This window comes from Chrysoperla carnea, chromosome 4 (genome assembly GCF_905475395.1).
Source record: "Chrysoperla carnea chromosome 4, inChrCarn1.1, whole genome shotgun sequence".
Taxonomy (NCBI): Eukaryota; Metazoa; Arthropoda; class Insecta; order Neuroptera; family Chrysopidae; genus Chrysoperla; species Chrysoperla carnea.
In genome coordinates, this window is record NC_058340.1 from 61,313,238 (window position 1) to 61,330,957 (window position 17,720).

The 17,720-nt window shown below is 28.3% G+C and overlaps 2 protein-coding genes across 4 annotated transcripts; one reads left to right on the forward strand and one right to left on the reverse strand.

The window, feature by feature from the left end:
• The first annotated feature begins 144 nt into the window (after window positions 1–144).
• LOC123297386 (ragulator complex protein LAMTOR1) lies at window positions 145–3,119 on the forward strand. The gene is made up of 4 exons (XM_044879026.1): window positions 145–274; window positions 350–426; window positions 488–577; window positions 1,997–3,119. Exons 1-4 carry the CDS (start codon window positions 233–235, stop codon window positions 2,298–2,300), a joined length of 513 nt encoding a protein of 170 aa, XP_044734961.1. The 5' UTR covers window positions 145–232; the 3' UTR covers window positions 2,301–3,119.
• A 3,294-nt stretch (window positions 3,120–6,413) lies between these two features.
• LOC123297379 (nuclear transcription factor Y subunit alpha) lies at window positions 6,414–13,742 on the reverse strand. Of its 3 annotated transcripts, none has more exons than XM_044879019.1 (7): window positions 13,558–13,742; window positions 12,613–12,979; window positions 10,958–11,181; window positions 10,609–10,785; window positions 10,234–10,325; window positions 9,121–9,226; window positions 6,414–7,424 (listed from the first exon to the last, which is right to left on the reverse strand). In XM_044879019.1, exons 2-7 carry the CDS (start codon window positions 12,938–12,940, stop codon window positions 7,371–7,373), a joined length of 981 nt encoding a protein of 326 aa, XP_044734954.1. In that variant the 5' UTR covers window positions 12,941–12,979; window positions 13,558–13,742; the 3' UTR covers window positions 6,414–7,370. The 3 variants fall into 3 exon arrangements, with proteins under 3 accessions (XP_044734954.1, XP_044734953.1, XP_044734955.1); XM_044879018.1 differs by having other exon boundaries at window positions 6,417–7,424; window positions 10,958–11,184; XM_044879020.1 differs by having other exon boundaries at window positions 6,419–7,424; window positions 10,252–10,325; window positions 10,958–11,184.
• Between the last annotated feature and the right edge of the window lie 3,978 nt (window positions 13,743–17,720).

The window sequence follows — 17,720 nt, forward strand, 5'->3', positions numbered from 1 at the left end:
TTTAAATAAATATATACTTTTTTTTAAATGGAAAATGGTAAACAAACTTTTCAAAAAGTTTTCTAAACCGCATTATTATTAATATAAACAACAGAGTTCTACTTGTAAAATAATTCTATTATATTCAAGTACAGTCATTGGTCAGTCAGTCTTGTGATGTAAAAATGATAACAATTGTCAAAAGACATTAATTTATGTATCAAAATCTTGCAAATAATCAACATTTTTAAATATGGGATGTTGTTACAGTTGTGATGAAGAAAGACCCACACAGGTAATTATAAAAAAAGATTATTTCAAGTATATTCATGTGTAAAATTTTTTTTTGTTTATATTTTGTTATTTACAGAATGGAGAACCAAATGAAAGAACTCATTTACTTGTAGATCCAGTTAGTAGCAGCACAAATATTCTAATAAACAATAGGTAATTGAAACATTTCATAATCAATTTTATTTGTTTCTTATGTTTTTTTTTGTTTTTTTAGTGATAGTTATCTAAGTCAATATCCAAATTCATTACCTAAGAAGACTGATGAGCAATCTGCATTAAACAGAATATTACAAGAAACAGCGTCGTAAGTATCATATATTTGTTTGAAAAACTACTTAAATCATCTTGGTACCAGTGTTTTGTTTGTTCTCAGTAAAATGAGAAACCTTATTTTTGATGAGTTAACAGAAATCAAAAATTAAGATTCAGAAGTAAAAAAGGATGTCGTTACTAGTTGCTAAGTGCAAACAAAATTTTATGATTTAAAAATGTTTGTCAAAAAAATTGTCGTCATGGAAATAGTAGCTAAAACTCTAAGTTTGTATTTTAAGTTTGACAGATTACAAAAAAATATCCAAAAGTAGATTCCCCTCAAAAATATTGTTATCATGGAAATATTAGCTAAAACCACGGAGCTAGTAATTATAGTAGGGATGTAGTATAAAGTCCTACTTTGGACGAGGGGGTGTATCACTCAGGGGGAAGTAATGTGCCTACTTTTGATTGGCTGCGGCTCTCATTTGCGGGAAATTCAAATAGAACGATATTATTTCGTGTGTTTTAGATTTTAATATTTCTATATCCATGGTTTTAGATTGCCTCAAGCAATATGCCTGCTTTTGATTGGCTGCGGCTGTTCGCACTCTCAATTGCGGGAAAATTTAAATGGGTAACGAATTCTGCGTGTGTTGTAGATTGGTCCGAGCAAAAAATCTTTCTATTTAAAGTAAAATCTTTTACCCTAAAGAAAAAAATGTATTTTTTTTTTAAATACAATTTAGAAATAAATTACAAATATAATATTTTTAACTAATTACCCTTGGATGAAGAAATATACCTTTAATATTCCTATGACCGACTAATTACCGAAAGAATATCTCGTAAATAATTCGTAAAATAATAAAAATAAAACTTCACTTATTTAAATTAAGATTAGGTTCACGGGTACATAATTCAATACATAAATAAGTAATAATTTCCCCAAATAAATTTTTACATTAATTTCATATTTTAAAAATTCTATAATACGTTGAAATTTAGTATTGAAAATTAATCGACGAATTTTCGAGACATTCTTAAGCCTTCTTTTGAATTTCATTAGTTAACTTATAATAGTTGTAACACTAGGATTGAAGATTGAATAGAATATTGAAGTTTAGGTTACTTATATCGTTGAAAAAATTGTTTTAAAACAAGCATAAATACTTCACATATTTATTTTTCTTTACAAATTTTACTTTTCTTTTGAATATAAGATTATTTATTTATGTTGTCCACACTCGTCAAACATGTTTCCATGCTTACAAACGAATCAAAAACACTTAAAGAAGGCTTTAAGCATACTTTCAGCATGCGCCAAGTTAACAGCCAATAGAAAGTAGGCACAATGATACCTTGCCTCTTCCCCCGGAGTGAGACTCGCCCCACTCGGTTATACTCCATCCCCTTTAAAATATTCCTATATCCATGGATTAGAAACTTCAAAAGTATGTTTTATTTTTAGGAATGTAATAGATGTTGCAGCGTTGGATTCCCATAATTTAGAACAACAAGAATATGCAGACCGAATACGGCAATATTTACAACGTGTCCAACAAACATTTAGTAATCATAATACGATACCAACATTAACTACACCATGTTTATTAACAGATATTCCAACACCAGAAAAAATTCTTACATCAATTGACATAACAAATGACGATTGGGATTTAATAACGAATAGTGTTGCACAAGCGGTTATCGCTGTTGGTGATCTCAAAGTTGAACATAAAGAGGATTTAGTTGTACCGTTTCGAATTCCTTAAATATTTTTTTATTGTAAAAATCGACACTGACTTTATAAAAAAAAATATATTATTACCCTGCCTATGATATACATAATATTAATTTAGTTAACTGAACGTTTAATTCAAATCACTGCTTTTCAATTGGTTTCTTTTTAGTGTATCCGTTAGAATATTATTGTGTCGTATGCCTTAAAATTTACTTAACAAGCAATATTTCTTTAAGTATCATGTGTCGCGAGAAATAAAAAAATTATATCTGTCTATAAGTTTTGACAATTAATTTTAAGCATTTTTTTTTATAGAAATAGTTTTCTTATTCTACGAAACCAACTCAGTAAAATTCGATTGAAATTTAAAAAAAAAATAAATAAAGTTTAAAGATATGAAGTTTATATGCATCCCTACAAACTTCGTTTCGGGAAGCTGGATTAAAATTATATGGAAAAAAAGTGGGGAAAGTCACAGACTTAAGTTTCTCGAATAAACGAAACATCTTTGGACTTTAAAAGTTTGTCAAAAGTTGATTTTATTTTTTGTATAATAAGAAACATGATCAATTTTTGTTGACTTTGAGTTGAGACATACATATTTATTCAAGTGACAGACTAATTACCAGAATCATGGAGGTTAGAAAGAAGGAGAACGATCGCTGTAGGAAATAGTGTCCCAGGAATACGGACAAAATAAGTGAGGCGCTGCGATCGCTAAGTTGTCTCAATAAAAGCGGGCTATTGTTAAATTTGTACATTATGAAACTAACTTCACCTACTTATACTCATAAACAACTAACTTCGCAGATACTACTTATCGACGAATTTTCAGGGACAGGCGCGCTAATGTTTTAGCGTGTAGCGATCGTTCTCCTTCTCTCTAACCTCCATGACCAGAATACTCAAAATAAATAACAATTGTGTTAGTTTAATTTTTTCATCAATTTACAATTACAAACTACAAATTTTATAGCGATGAATTTGATTGAAATTATGATTTGCACATTTTTCTGTAAAGTAAAAAAAAATATTGTTTGTTAAATCTAGACATTCCGTGCAAAATAATAAATTGTTATTTAACCACAAAAAAAAAATTATTCACATCCTATGGAAATAATACTTGATACTCAAAAAATGCTGAATCATAGAATTTTTCAAAAAAGGAGGGTAGCTGCTAATTTTTGAATGACAAAATTGAGAATTAATATTATGTATATCCTAATATTATGTCATTTGTTTAGTGGATGCTGTTTTGTACAAATTTGAATAATTTTGAAGTTGGGGAAACAGTATAAATATCAAAATTATTATTAGATCTCGTGATAAAGAGATAAACCATGACATGAGGATAGTGGGATTGGATCGAAAATGGTGAATTTTAAATTAATGGACAGTCTCTCAAATCAAAAGGATAGATGTGGGTACTTGAGTTGTATCATTTTCAAAATATCTTCGTTTGAAAGCAAAAATGTTCATTTCTAAACAATTTACTATATTCATGGAGATGAACTACTACTTAAAAATTTCTATGTTGGCTGTGTCTTGATATTGATTTAAATGCATCTTTCGTTAAAATTTGAAAATGTGCGATAATAGATGACAAGATCTGAAATAAAAATTAAAATCGTTGATAAACATGAAAGATATAATCAATTAAATAATTTTATCTATATATTTTCTTGCAAAACAATTTTTGATATGTAGTCTCTATGGTAGTCGCAAGTTATGACATCACCACTTGCTATGTTACTCTCTTTCTATTTGTACATTTCCTTCATATTTTCGTAGTTTTTGATGTTACCCAAAAATTGATTTCACACGATGTTTTGATTCGTTAACGAATGTCGGTCGATTGACGCAATAAAAAAAATTTTCGGGCACAGGCCTATTAACTATACTCCATGTTTTTAAATTAATAAATGATCTCTCTCGTATCTTTCCTTTTTCTAACTTAACCACGGGATGTTATTTCTTATATTATACAGTCTCCCTCCCCAACCCAAAAAATTAGTTAACAGAATAAATGTTTGATTTGTATTGTAATTAATACTTCCTTAATGAAGAGGTAATGCCATTTTAAAGTCTTGAAAATACTTTTTAAAGAGAGGAAGGTACGTAGTTTAGCGTTTCAATTTAATAAACGGGATCCAAGACCAACATGACTACTCAACTTAATAGATAATGTATTTATCGGAAATTGTTGTGATGGAATTGTAGTCGAGAGTCAAAATATGCGAGAAGTATTTTATTGAAAGTCTCGAAATGAGAAATAATTTTTTTAATCTCATAGAATTGTAAAAAGTTTTAATGGTACAAAATCGGAAATTCGATGATGATTTATTATTAAAATGCCAAATTTTATTATTTTCTTTTTATGTTTCCTAAATATTAAATAATGAAATAGTTTTATCAGATAAAAAATCTTTTTTGGCCTAAGTTTACACAAATTATTATTAGTTAATGGAATCATCTATGTATCAAATAAACCCTCTTCATTATGACTGGGTACTTGCACCTCCTTAAATTTTTTTAAATCATCTTTATAATTATCTATCTTTTCACCTTAATTATTGTTCTGAAGCTTCCCTGTGACAATGGGGCTGTCATATTATATCATTTATAAATTAGTTTAATTAATTTTCGTTTGTTTAATAAGACTACCAAGGATTAAATATCAATTGTGAGAAAGGCAGAATTATGATAATATTGAGTTCAAACTCAGTTTATCCTTTCCATAAACACTCAGTCAGGTAAATAATATTTGTGGTAGTTCAAAAGAAATTAATTTGTTAAAAATTTGTAATTTCTTGGAAAAAAAAAACCATCTACTAATTAAAAACTTATTTTTAGCAATAGATTAAAAATTATAATTTGTTCTTAAAATGGCATTAATTTGTATTCCATTTAAATTTTTTGAACTTTCTTTCATCCACTAAACGATTGATTTGATGCTTGTTTTTATTTTCTAAGATATAAATCAACACATTTTTCATTAATTAATATTACTTTGTTAATTTTTTTTTATACGTTTGTTGATTCAAATGTGATGTTTTATTAATTATATTATTATTCTTTCAATATTTTGTTTGTCTTTTTTCTTTCTTATTGGTTTATACATGTATATTTAATATTTAGATAGAGATATAAAATAAAAAGAAAAATTTATTAAAAAAATGCTATTTGTACACAGTTATATATAAATATAGATACTAACATTATGTAATTTATTTGTTTTATTTCTGTATATTAGCGGGAGATCACAGTTCAGATGTCAGAGTTACTTCCAATGAAGAGTTCTCACTTCACGAATAGAAAAGTGAAGTTGGTTTAAAAAAATCTTTACTAGTATACAAGATAAGAACGTTTAAAATTCCTTATTAAAAAGAAAAAAAAAAAAACATTTTACAAAAAGAAAACCGACTTCAAAAGAACAACTTTTTCAAAACAAATTAATATGCACTAAAAAGTAAAAAAATAACGATAATATAATGTAGTCAAAATTATTGTTATTTTTGTAGTCGGTGCAGCCAAGGAAAAAACATTGACAGAACAGTTTGCTACATTAGCTTGAATGACACCGACTCCAAAAATAACAATAATTTTAACTACATTATATTATCATTATTTTTTTACTTTTTAGTGCATATTAATTTATTTTGGAAAAGTTTTTCTTTTGAAGTCGGTTTTCTTTTTGTTAAAAGTTTTTATTTTTTTATTTTGTGATTTTTAGTGAATCTGAAGTACATTAACTTATTTGTCACTAAAAAAAGAATCATCGAAATCGGTTGGCGTGATATTGAGCTATTCGTCTATTTGTCGCGCACATACTTAATGCAAATTGAAATGGGAACACACAAAAAAATGTGAAAAAGGTCTATTGAGAACCTTCTCCTTTACGAAGTCGGTTAAAAATTGGAAAGAAAATAATGATAGACAGATTTTTCATAAACATTATAAATTATTTTTATTTTTAATATTATAAAATAGAACTAATACAAAAATGTGTGTTTGTGTTGTTTTGTTTGTCTATAAACTAAATTATTTAATAATTAAACTTACATTCATAATTTATTATATGTACATATTTCATCATTTATAAATATTTTTTCAGCAGTATTTGGTGGCGTTCTAATATATATGGAAAAATATTTTTATTATTTCTTCATCTTCATCACCATTCAATTCAAATTTTTAATCATAACAAGAATTTTCTGTTTCAATTTCATATCGCAAAAACATAAGTTTGTCCAAGAGAGACAAAATATTATTTTCTATATAAATAAAAATTATAAATATTTGGTCTTTTATAAACCATTCTTTTCTGAGATACGAAGTTGCATCAAAAAATCCTCGAAATACGTCCAATACTTAATTTCGTGTCGATAACTTGCTCTAAATGTAATTTAAGAATTTCGTTCTTATTTAGTTGTTAAAAATTTGGTCAAAACTTTAAAGAAATAAAAAAATGTCCGGTCGACGAAAAGCAGGCTATAAATTGGAAGTGTCTTAGAAAAATTACTCTTTTAAGAACAACTAAAAAAAGATTAAAATTTTAATTTCTTGTCATTCAAAAAATAGTACGAAGTCCAAATAAGGCTGCCATCTCTGCAGATTTGATCAGGAGACCCCAGAAATTGTGTAATTTCTATCGACTCTCGATATCAACATAAATCCTTCAGAGTTTAGTAAATTGATTCTTTGATTATTTTTTTAATATTTTGGTAGATTTTGACAATTGTGAGCAGCTTTTATTTAAAATTAATTGAATATTTATTTAAATTTTTTATAATGGATAATTTATTTCCCGACTTCCCGGAACATTGAAGTGGCAACCCTAAGTGCAAAATTTAAATAATTTGGTTAGGCCGTTACAATCTATCTCATTCATGCATTTAAACCAAAAAAAATTATCCTTCAATCATTCATTTTTACATTCAACGACATTAAACGCCATTTTTTTTTAAACTGCTGTGATAAAATTTTTAAGGCCATATATTTCTTTATAAAAGAAATCAAAATGACCCATGAATTTGATAAATTAAAAGAATAAAATTGATGAATTTGTTTAAGTTAAATACAAAAAATTGTTGGTCGTATATCAACCAGATAATGGATCTGACATGATTTCACCCATTCCATTGGTACCAGCATTCTGAAAATAAAAAATACAGAATTTAAATATCAAGTCACGTAAATCCAGTTCAATTAACTGTTTAAACAAATATTTTCTAAGTTGCTTGAAATCGCTATTAGTATGGGATTTTTGTATTTTTTTTGGTCAAATGTACACTAAGTAACGAGTTTTATCGAAATTGCAGACTAAAAACTATCTCAATTTTAACAATTTTTTCAAAGGGCTAGGGCACTCTATGAAAAATTGAAGAAATCACAAGCAATCACTCTTTGTTTTTTAATATGATGAAATTCAGTGTAGAGTAATTTTGACCAAATAAATACAAATATCGGGTTCATTCGGCGATTAATCAAATATTTTCAAAGATATAACGAATATCCTATTCTATATTTTATCTAATGAAGTGGGTATGTATTTTTAGGTCTTTTTTACCCTATACAGTGTGATTATTTCAAAAGTATCCACCCTTAATAACTCTGGACCTGATGTGATGATTGTTTTGAGTGAGAATCGATCGCTTTCTTTTTTGTTATCATGGTTAAAGAGATAATTTTATGCCCTTTCAAATAACGTATCACAAAGTAGGAAGTGTCATTTGAAATTACAAAGTTGGGGTGGGTGGGGTGAAGGAATGAAAAACTAACTCTATTGTTTAATTAGGAATTTTAAACGTTCATATATTATATACTAATAAAAATTTTTAAAAACCAACTTCACTTTTCTATTTGTGAAGTGAGAATTCTTCATCTGAAGTGATAACAAAAATTTAGTCCTATCCCCTCTGATAGTACTCTTAAGAGTGACTGGTTGATTAAGTACGAAAGCATACATATATAGTGTGTCCCCGGATAGAGGTAACTATATAAATTTCCTTATTTTGCATTTTAAGAAAAAAAGTCATTCTTTATAAGAAGTTTTGCTCATTCTGAAAAGTATGTAAGGATATTTAAAATTTCTTAATAATGTAGCCAAATAACAGGGTAGCCAAAAAATTGAAATCACTATTTTTCTTTTTGGTAAACTACCCTTTTTTTTATAAATTGGCGAAATATTACTAAGAAAATTACTCGAAATTAACAATTATGACTATACAAAATATCGAGGAGTTCCGTGTACTTTAATTATAGCATCATTTTTTATTTGAACAAAAGCTCTAATTATAAAAAAACGTAAGAAAAAAATACAGTCGAATTGAGAACCTCCTCCTGTTTTGTTTGAAGTTGGTTAAAAATAATAATAAACCAATTAACATGTACTATCTGAGAGTGTATTTTTTTGTGGACTTGTTTAGAAAATTAAAAAGAAAATTTATTTTCTCGGATAAACATTCACTAAGAATGGAATTGTCAAAGTTGGGAAGATCTTCTTGATATTTTGTATAGAGTCATAATTGTTAATTTCGAGTAACTTTTTTCAGTAACAAATTTGTCAACTTTTAAAAACGAAGGGTAGTTTACCCCAAAAAAAAAATAGTGATACCAAATTTTTGACTACCCTGTACATTATTTAGAAGTTTTAAATATTTCTGCATACTTTTCAGAATAAGCAAAACTTCTTATAAAGAATAACTTTTTTTCTTAAAGTGCAAAATAAGAAAATTTACTAGTATAGTTACCTCTATCCGGGGACACACTGTATATTGAAGATAATTTTCAAATAAAATAGATCTGATAATTTAACATTCATTACTAAAATGAGTGACAAAACTACTTACTTCAATAATGATACTAGACGCTAACGACGGCAAATCGGTTAAACAATTTGTGGCCGATGATGTGGCTGGAATTGACATACCTCTTTGAGCATTTTGTGATTCATGTCTATAAAAAATAATATAAAAAGACCCAATTAAAAAATACAAATATTTCGTATGTAAAATGTGGTAGCATTAAAGTATAATTTTTCTGGAGTTTGAACTTCAATTTTTTCATCAAATTTTATATTATTTCATTTTTTTTTATCGTTTATATTGATTGGATTTACTAGAATATCGTTCATTCGATTGATAAAAAGCTACGCAATTGTATTCAAGATTCTCAGCCGAAAAGGTTTCTTATAATTTATTTATAGTGGTCTGTTCAAATGTCAAAGGCACTTAAAGCTCCAGATTGTAACCCACCAGGCCTTCACTTAATATGTACTGAAATTAAAAAAAAAAAAGTTGGACAACTAATCACTAGCCATTAACCCCCCCCTCTTTCCTATTGCGGCCAAAAATACCTACTAGAGCAAAGTTTAGACCATAAATACTTGGTAGTATCAGAAAAGTGAAATTATTGGCAAAAAATGGCACGATTTTCGGAATACGTGGCAGAATTCGTTAATCTAACCTATCTCAGCTAGGTTATTTAAATTAGATGACATTGTAATAGCCCTCTCAACGGAAATTCAAATTATAAACGCAAATCGAAATAGGTCGACTGTATTATGAGGAGAAAAAATAGCTATGTCTCTAAAGCTGCAGAGCAAAAAAAAAAAAAAAGCTGACCACGCGATTATAAAGGATTGATGACGAATACTGAATTTAAAAAAAATTGGTTTCAATGTCAAAGCATAATAAAAAAATTCAAAGAGTTAATATGCCCTTATGATTTGCCCCTATGCTCACGATCAAAGATTAGATAAACACAATCAGTTAATTTTTCTCTTATAACGATAAATAAATTTTAAAATATTGTAGCATTTTATCCACCATGAAAGATTAAAGTTTTGTAAGTCTAAAAATTTGAACATTTCTTTGTTCTATAAATAAAATATATTTAAAAATTGTCTCATTGAACAATAATTCTGTTTTGTCTACTCCAAACTCCAAACAAATTTTATATACCTGCGTTTCTTAACTGACCCAGAATGAAAACGGCCGCCTTCACCTCGTATTCTATTCATTGCATGTCTGTGGCGGGATTCATGTAAATATTTCTGTAAAAGACATAAACAGATTGAATTTTTTATTTACAGATATAATAAAATATCAACAATATGCGAGTTTTCTATTGCTCTCTTCTATGTGTATAGTATGCAATTTACAAGATTGTAAACAACATTTCCGTTAAATATTATATATCTATGCCAGCTAACACCTGTAGTCGTTTTTCCTATGGCTAGATAGAATCTTTCTTAGCATTCAAATCCCATATCGCGCACTAAGATAGTATTTATCCTACGTGAGTAAAGAAAATAAAAAATTATAAAATTATCATACCGGTCGTTCTTTAGGAATTTTTCCTTCTGCTTCCAATTTAGCACGTGCATGCCTCCTCTTTAATATTCTTCTATATTGTTTAGCATTTACATATAATGGTTCCTCTTCGAGAAATTCTGTTCCAGGTATAGGTACTCGTTGAAATTGTTGAACACTTTGACTTGGTCCAGGTACCATCTAGAATAATCATTAAAAATTTTAAAAACATGTAATAGAGTTCTATCAAACCAAAGTGGCACTGAGCAAGTCTATCTCTTGCTCAGTGCCACTTTGGTTTGATAGAACCATAACTTTTTTTTATTTTTCAAATTACAAAGATATTATTAAATAGTTTTTTCAAAACACTTACATCAGCAATACTGCCAACCATAACAATATTACCATTTGCAGCTACACCTAATTGTTGAGCATTTGAAGTGGTTTGTACAGCACTCGCTTGTAATGTTGTTGCTTGTTGAATTACAGGTGATGTTACTCCAGAACCCGCTGATTGTGTTGTTACTGTAGATTGTGCAGCAACAGCTGTAGCCGCTTGTCCAGTACCCAGTTGTACAATATTTCCATTGATATTAACTACTAAATAAAAAATTATTGATCATAAGTGGAAAACTTTTTTCGCAAAAATATGCAGGGTGTCCCTGCAAGTCATGCGCAAAAAAAATTCCTAGCCCCTGGTGCATAAAAAGGGTTTTTTTTTCACTCAATCGCAAACTTGAAAATACAATAACACAGGTCTGCGACTAAAAAACTGCATAGGATTTTTTTACATTTTCTTATAGATTTTGACCTCCCCAAAACAGGAAAACTATTCAAAGCATTCTATCACATAGGTTTTCATAGATATAATAACAACATAAACTAGTCTTAGAGTAGTATTATATAGTGTTTTATAGTAATATTATATTAAACTAGTCTTAAAGTATTATTATTGCACGATGATAATAAATTAGATTCGCTTCCAATGGGGTATTCTGTGCATATGGAAGAAAACTAACTGTAATAATTTGGCCATTATCCTGGAAAGAATCAAATATCAGGACCATTAATGGATGGTTTGTGGAGACTTTTGGGTCAGCAGGCAGCTGACGATGCTTTTGGGTCAACAGGCAGAGTATACTAAATACCCTTGCTTCTTATGCTTATGGGATAGTAGAGCCACAGAACTAAACATTGGACTAAAAGTGATTGGCCACCCCGAGAAACTTTAAAACCTGGAGAGAAAAATGTTATCAATACTACTTTGGTGTCGCCAGAAAAAGTTTTGTTATCACCTCTGCATATCAATTTGGGGTTGATGAAACAATTTGTAAAACCCCTGCAAGAGGGTGGAGACTGTTTTAAATATCTATGTACAAAATTCCCGAAGCAAAGTTGAAAGAGGGAGTTTTCACTGGCCCCGACATCAGAAGGCTTTTAACCGGCACCCTCTTTGTGGAAAGTATGAATGAGAAGGAAAAAATAAGCTCGTGTATCGTTCAATGATGTAGTGTGAAAGTTTTTGGGAAATACTAAGGATCCTGACTACAAAACCATTGTTCAACTAGCAGCATACGAAGCTCAAAGCTGCAAGATAAGCCTGAAGGTCCATTTTGTACACTCCTGCATGGACTTTTTTCCTGAAAACCTGGGAGCTTACAGCGAAAAACAGGGGGGACGGTTTCACTAAGATGTCAGCGATATCGAGAGACGGTACCAAGGAAGATGGGATGTGACTATGCTTGCAAGCTATTGTATAATTTTTAATAAACGAGTGCTTTTACCAATTTTTTGTTAAAACCACCTTCATGCCATAATTTGTCTGACAATTGGCAAATTTTCAAAATTTGTATTTCGAAAATTAAGGAAAAATTTTACTCTTTGTTTTAGTTTTTCTCATTGAGTTCGATTAAAGTGCTTTGTCAAACTTAAAAAACCCCTCAAAAAACCATGATAGAACTACAAATTTTGTACTATTCATGTTAGTCCCCTTAATACTATAAAAAGGCCACAGAATATAATACTTACATGTGGCAGCCGGTTGAGCTTGTTGCAACGCATGTTCCAATTTAACAGTTTGATATATAAAAGCTTGTCCATCAGCGGTTTGGATAATTTGAGCTTGTTGTGGCTGTTGTATAACAATTTGACCTTGATTTACAACTTGAATTGGTAGAGCAGTTCCTTGTTGTCCAGGACCTGCCACTTGTATTGTTTGTCCAGGTTGAGGTACCGTATGCACCATTATCGGTTGTCCATTTGCACCTTGTATCACTTGTCCAGTTTGATTCATTTGCATCACTTGAACGGGCGTTTGCATCACAACTTGACCATCCGTGGTCAATTGTTCCATCATTACGAATACTCAATTTTTCGCAATTTGTAAAAATTTTTACTAGAATATAAATATTTACCATATTTTCAGATGATTTTGACAATTTGAAATTTGAATATATTTTGTATATTTCTAAGCTTTTGAGGTTAGGTTTTTGACACACTTCTCGAAAATTTTTATAAAACTCACGAATTTTCGATAATTTAAAACTATTTGATTAAATGAAATAAAACAATTTTTTTATAATTTTTTAACAAACACTACTAAGTTTTTCTAGTACATAATTGCCAATTTCAGAAACAGATGCTTTCAAATCGTACTTATTAAATAAATAATAAAAATTTATTTTCGTCGAAAATAATTATATTTATTAAATTTTTCTTAAAAAAAAAATTAACAAAACAAATTTATCCTCGAATTAGTTAGCGAACTTCGACAAAAACAGTAAAATAAAGTTAACAAAGAAAACGCCATTTTTGTGAATTAAACAGAAGTTTAATGGTGTATTATAAACACATTTCGATTTTCACTAAAAAAATTCGGTTTATTTGAATCGAATTTTATTTTGCCGGTATAATTGAACGGTTCAAAACGGTTAAACGATATGAATTGGCTGGTTTAATAATATGTGAACTTACATTGGATATTTTTGTCTTCAGTTATTCCCAATGATTGGTCGAGAATTTGTAGACCAATGGTCGGCGTAATATGTCTGACACTAGTTGTGCATTGGTGTAGCAACACCTCCTCCCAAAGCGCGGATCGGTCGATTGTGTAAACGTTTACATATGATCGGGATACAAGTGCCAATCACGGCATACGCGCCCAGATTTCATCTATTACAAACTACCCAATTACAGATATCAATTAATATTCAATTATTGTTTTCAATATGTATACAATCATTTTTCAAAATATTATTTCTTAAATTGATTTTTTTTATAACTTTGAGTTTAATGTAATTAAATATAACAATGAAAATCCATTTGTTTTAAAATACTAAAAAATACTCAAATATTTCGAATGAATTTTCATGAAATCAATTTTTAATTTTTCTGTGAAATTTGGTACAGAGTGTACAAAGTAAATAAATATCAGAATTTTTAATTTATTGTTACCAAATTTATACCAGCTTATTGCATGAGACTTTAATTTATTCTGATAAATTTTAGAAAATACAATTAAAACATCTTAAAAGAATCCGATAAATAATCTTTTTTTTATTTTAATAAAATTGTGAAATCTTTTCGCAGTGTCCCTGGATCCAATCCATCAAGAAGCCACCTACATGTGAGAAGAAAATGAATATTAGTTCATTTTTATTCCGTATCCTCATAATACGAAATAAGAATAATATCTATAAGTATTAAAACTTTTGATAAGTTTAAAACATAGACATTATAGCACATAGAGTGGACTGTTACTTTCCTTATTCGCCCCAGCAAACGGAACGCTCGCGGTCAAACATACGAGATTGTACTAACGTCAACAAGTGCCATTTTTCAACTATTTCGTCGATTACGAACAAAAATCAAAATATATATCGGTACTGTTGATTTTATTTGCTACTGTTGGCCTTGAACAGTAAAAATATTAATAGCGCACTTGGTTTATGCTAGATGCCTGCCGATACCAAGCCCAATTTTTTTCAGTACTTACGATCATAACAAATTGTTGAGTTATGAGAGGCTCGTAAAGGTATCGTGAGTGTGTTTTTTTTATAAAATTTCTTGATAACAGTTCAAACAAGTGCAATTTACAAAATTTAAAAAAGTCCCGTAAATACGGTTTTTTTTTTTCTAAATATCTCCAAACTAAACCTATTTTCTTGAAATATAGCTAAGTACAATCGCGATCAACTCACTTTCAAACAAAAAATATCTCATTCCAATTGGTTCATCCGTTTAAGATCTTCGGTGCCACAGACAGGCAGACGGACACACATACACACGCATAGCGGTCAAACTTATAACATCCCTCTTTTGCCTCGGGGGTTAAAAATAAAAGCACACAAAATTCTGAAAAAAAAATTTTGCTATTTGTGTACTCACCAAATTTGAATTATATAAGTGAAATTTTGTAGCTTATTAGGATGTAGTGTTTGTTAGGATGTAATATTTGAGCCTAGTATGCTACCTTGAGACACATTACGTAAAAAAAAAATTTAGAGGTTTTAATAAAAATAAAAACCAATTATTTTACTGCTATTTTTTTATATTTTGAGTTTGATTGAATTTTACAGCAAACTACAAAGAACAGTCAAACATAATTTTCTAATTTCAATTGAAACTTATAATTTAAGATTTTATAAAATCCTTTTTTTTTTTCTTATATAGGCCAGAAATTCAATGAATTAATGTGATTGGTCCAACAATGTTTTTTATTGGCAGGTTATAATAATTATAAAATATGTGTATCTTTTAATTTAATAATTATCAATCGTTTTTGTTTTTTAATTTTTTTTTTATTCGTGTATTTTTTTTTTTTAAATAATTAAAGTTAGTTAAACGAGAGTTTGGGCAATAAAGAGTAATGAAACATATAAGCTTAAAAATAAATTTGAATAGAAATCATATGATATGTGACAAATGACATTACCAGTCATAATTAGTTCCATATTTACTCGTATGGTGGCATTCGAAAATAATATTTAAAAAGATTTGTACTAGCAATTTTGTAAATACAATAGGGAATATTCATGTATTTTTTTTTATAGTTTTAATTCATTGTTTACACCGTTATAACATAGTAAAAAGTATAAATACTGCTTAAAAATGCTGTATTTAAGTGTAAAAAAATATTTAAAATACATTATAATTTTGAGATTTTTAAACGCTTTTTTTTGGCGCTCTCTATTGATGACGTATAAGTACGCGATCTGTCAATTTTTGACAGTTCAATGTATAATTTACACTTAAAAAAATGAATTTACAACATAGAATTTACACTCGTTATTATTAAGTTTTCTAATAAAAAGCCGTAGAATAATATAATTTAATGAAATACCATATAAAATGTAAGTAATTAATATCATATAGTATGTCAACAAATTTGAAAAGCCCGTACTATGATGTCACGTCCGTATAAAAATTTGAATTTCCGTTTTAGAAATTTTTAAATGCCCTCACTGAATTTGTACTATTATTAATTAATTTTAAGTAATTAAAAAGATATTAATTACTAAAATAATGGTTTAGTTGAAATGCCCAGTCATTAAAGTTACGGAAGAAAAATATTTGAACCAAATTAAAATTTCATGAATATTCCCTATTCTCAGAATATTAAAATATTTCCTAAGTTTTTGAAAAAATATACATGAGCTTTATATAAAAAACAAAGTGTTTTGGCTTCCAATTAAAATTAGAATTCATAAACTTTTAGTTTTACACATAATCCACTTTGACATAAATTTTAATAACGAAACGGATACTACTGAATGTTCCATTCAATAAGGTTGTAGTATGAGCACCATATACATTTTTTTTTTGTGAAGTTAATATACCTTAAATGAAACATTCTACGAGTTTATGGAGGATGGTTTCGTTTTTTGTTTTGTTTATAATTTTTGGTATTGTTTCTGATACTTGAAGATGGCGAATGTCCAAATTTTTAGTTAAAACATATCTTTATTTTTTAGCAACTGTCAATGAATTCTAAATATTCCCCATAAAATAGTTATTAGTTTGAGCCAACATTCTTCCTCTTTATTTCATTAAAAAACTATTATTATTGAGAAGGACTGAATTATCCTACATAATTGGAAAATGCTGAAAAGAACAATGTTTTTAGTGCGGAAAACTTAAATTTTCAGTATTTCTTAGTACAGTCGTATAATTTTTATAAAGTAAAGTTGTAAAACATAATTTACAACTTTGTTTATTATAAAAATTGCAATTTAACTAATAATAATCGAGTAATTTTCAAAACTAAAAAAACTATTATTAAAATTCTAAGAAGAAAGTTCCTTTGCAGTATTGGGATTAGTTAGGATGGTTCAACTAATCCCAATACTGCAAAGGAACTTTCCTCTTACAATTTTATCCCATATATCACCCCGAGCTCTTAAAGTTTGATAGTTATGGGACACTCCATTTGTGTAAAGAATAGTTAAAGACACAAGGATGTATTTTTTGGTGAAAATTTAGAATTCAAATTTTTACTCATTATGTTTTTTGTAGTGAAAAATAAATTGTTCTCAATTTAAGCATCAATTCAAAATTGACAAAAATTCCAAAAGACACTAGAAAAATGCCTAAATTCTTAGATATTTAATCTATCTTTGGCACTTTTATAGCGGTTTTTAGAAATCTTTAAATTGAGAGCTGAATCGTTAACAATAGATAAAAATGGGTATTAGTTACGTTGAAAATTAGTTGTAATTGAGTCATTTTAGTACATATATCTATAGCCATCTTTTCATTTACATAATTATGTTTATGAATTATCACATAAAAAGCATGAATTTGTATTTTTTTAATTTTTATAAACGATGATATAAGACACTCTACAAGTACTATCAGTAAACACGAGCAACATGTGTGCACACTATAATAAATTGCTATTTCGATTGAGTACAATCATTAGTTACAATTATTTTTTTTTTATAAATTCGCCATTTAAATATTTTATTCTATTTATGGTCATAAACAATGAACAATTTTTGTTTAAATTTAAATACAATATTTTTTTAAACAGTGTCCGTGAGTTCGTTTGTAAATGATTGGCGTATTACATGTACGCATGCGTAAGTTTCATATCAGGGAAGGATTTCAGGATATATAGATCTTAATGCGCTGTAGCC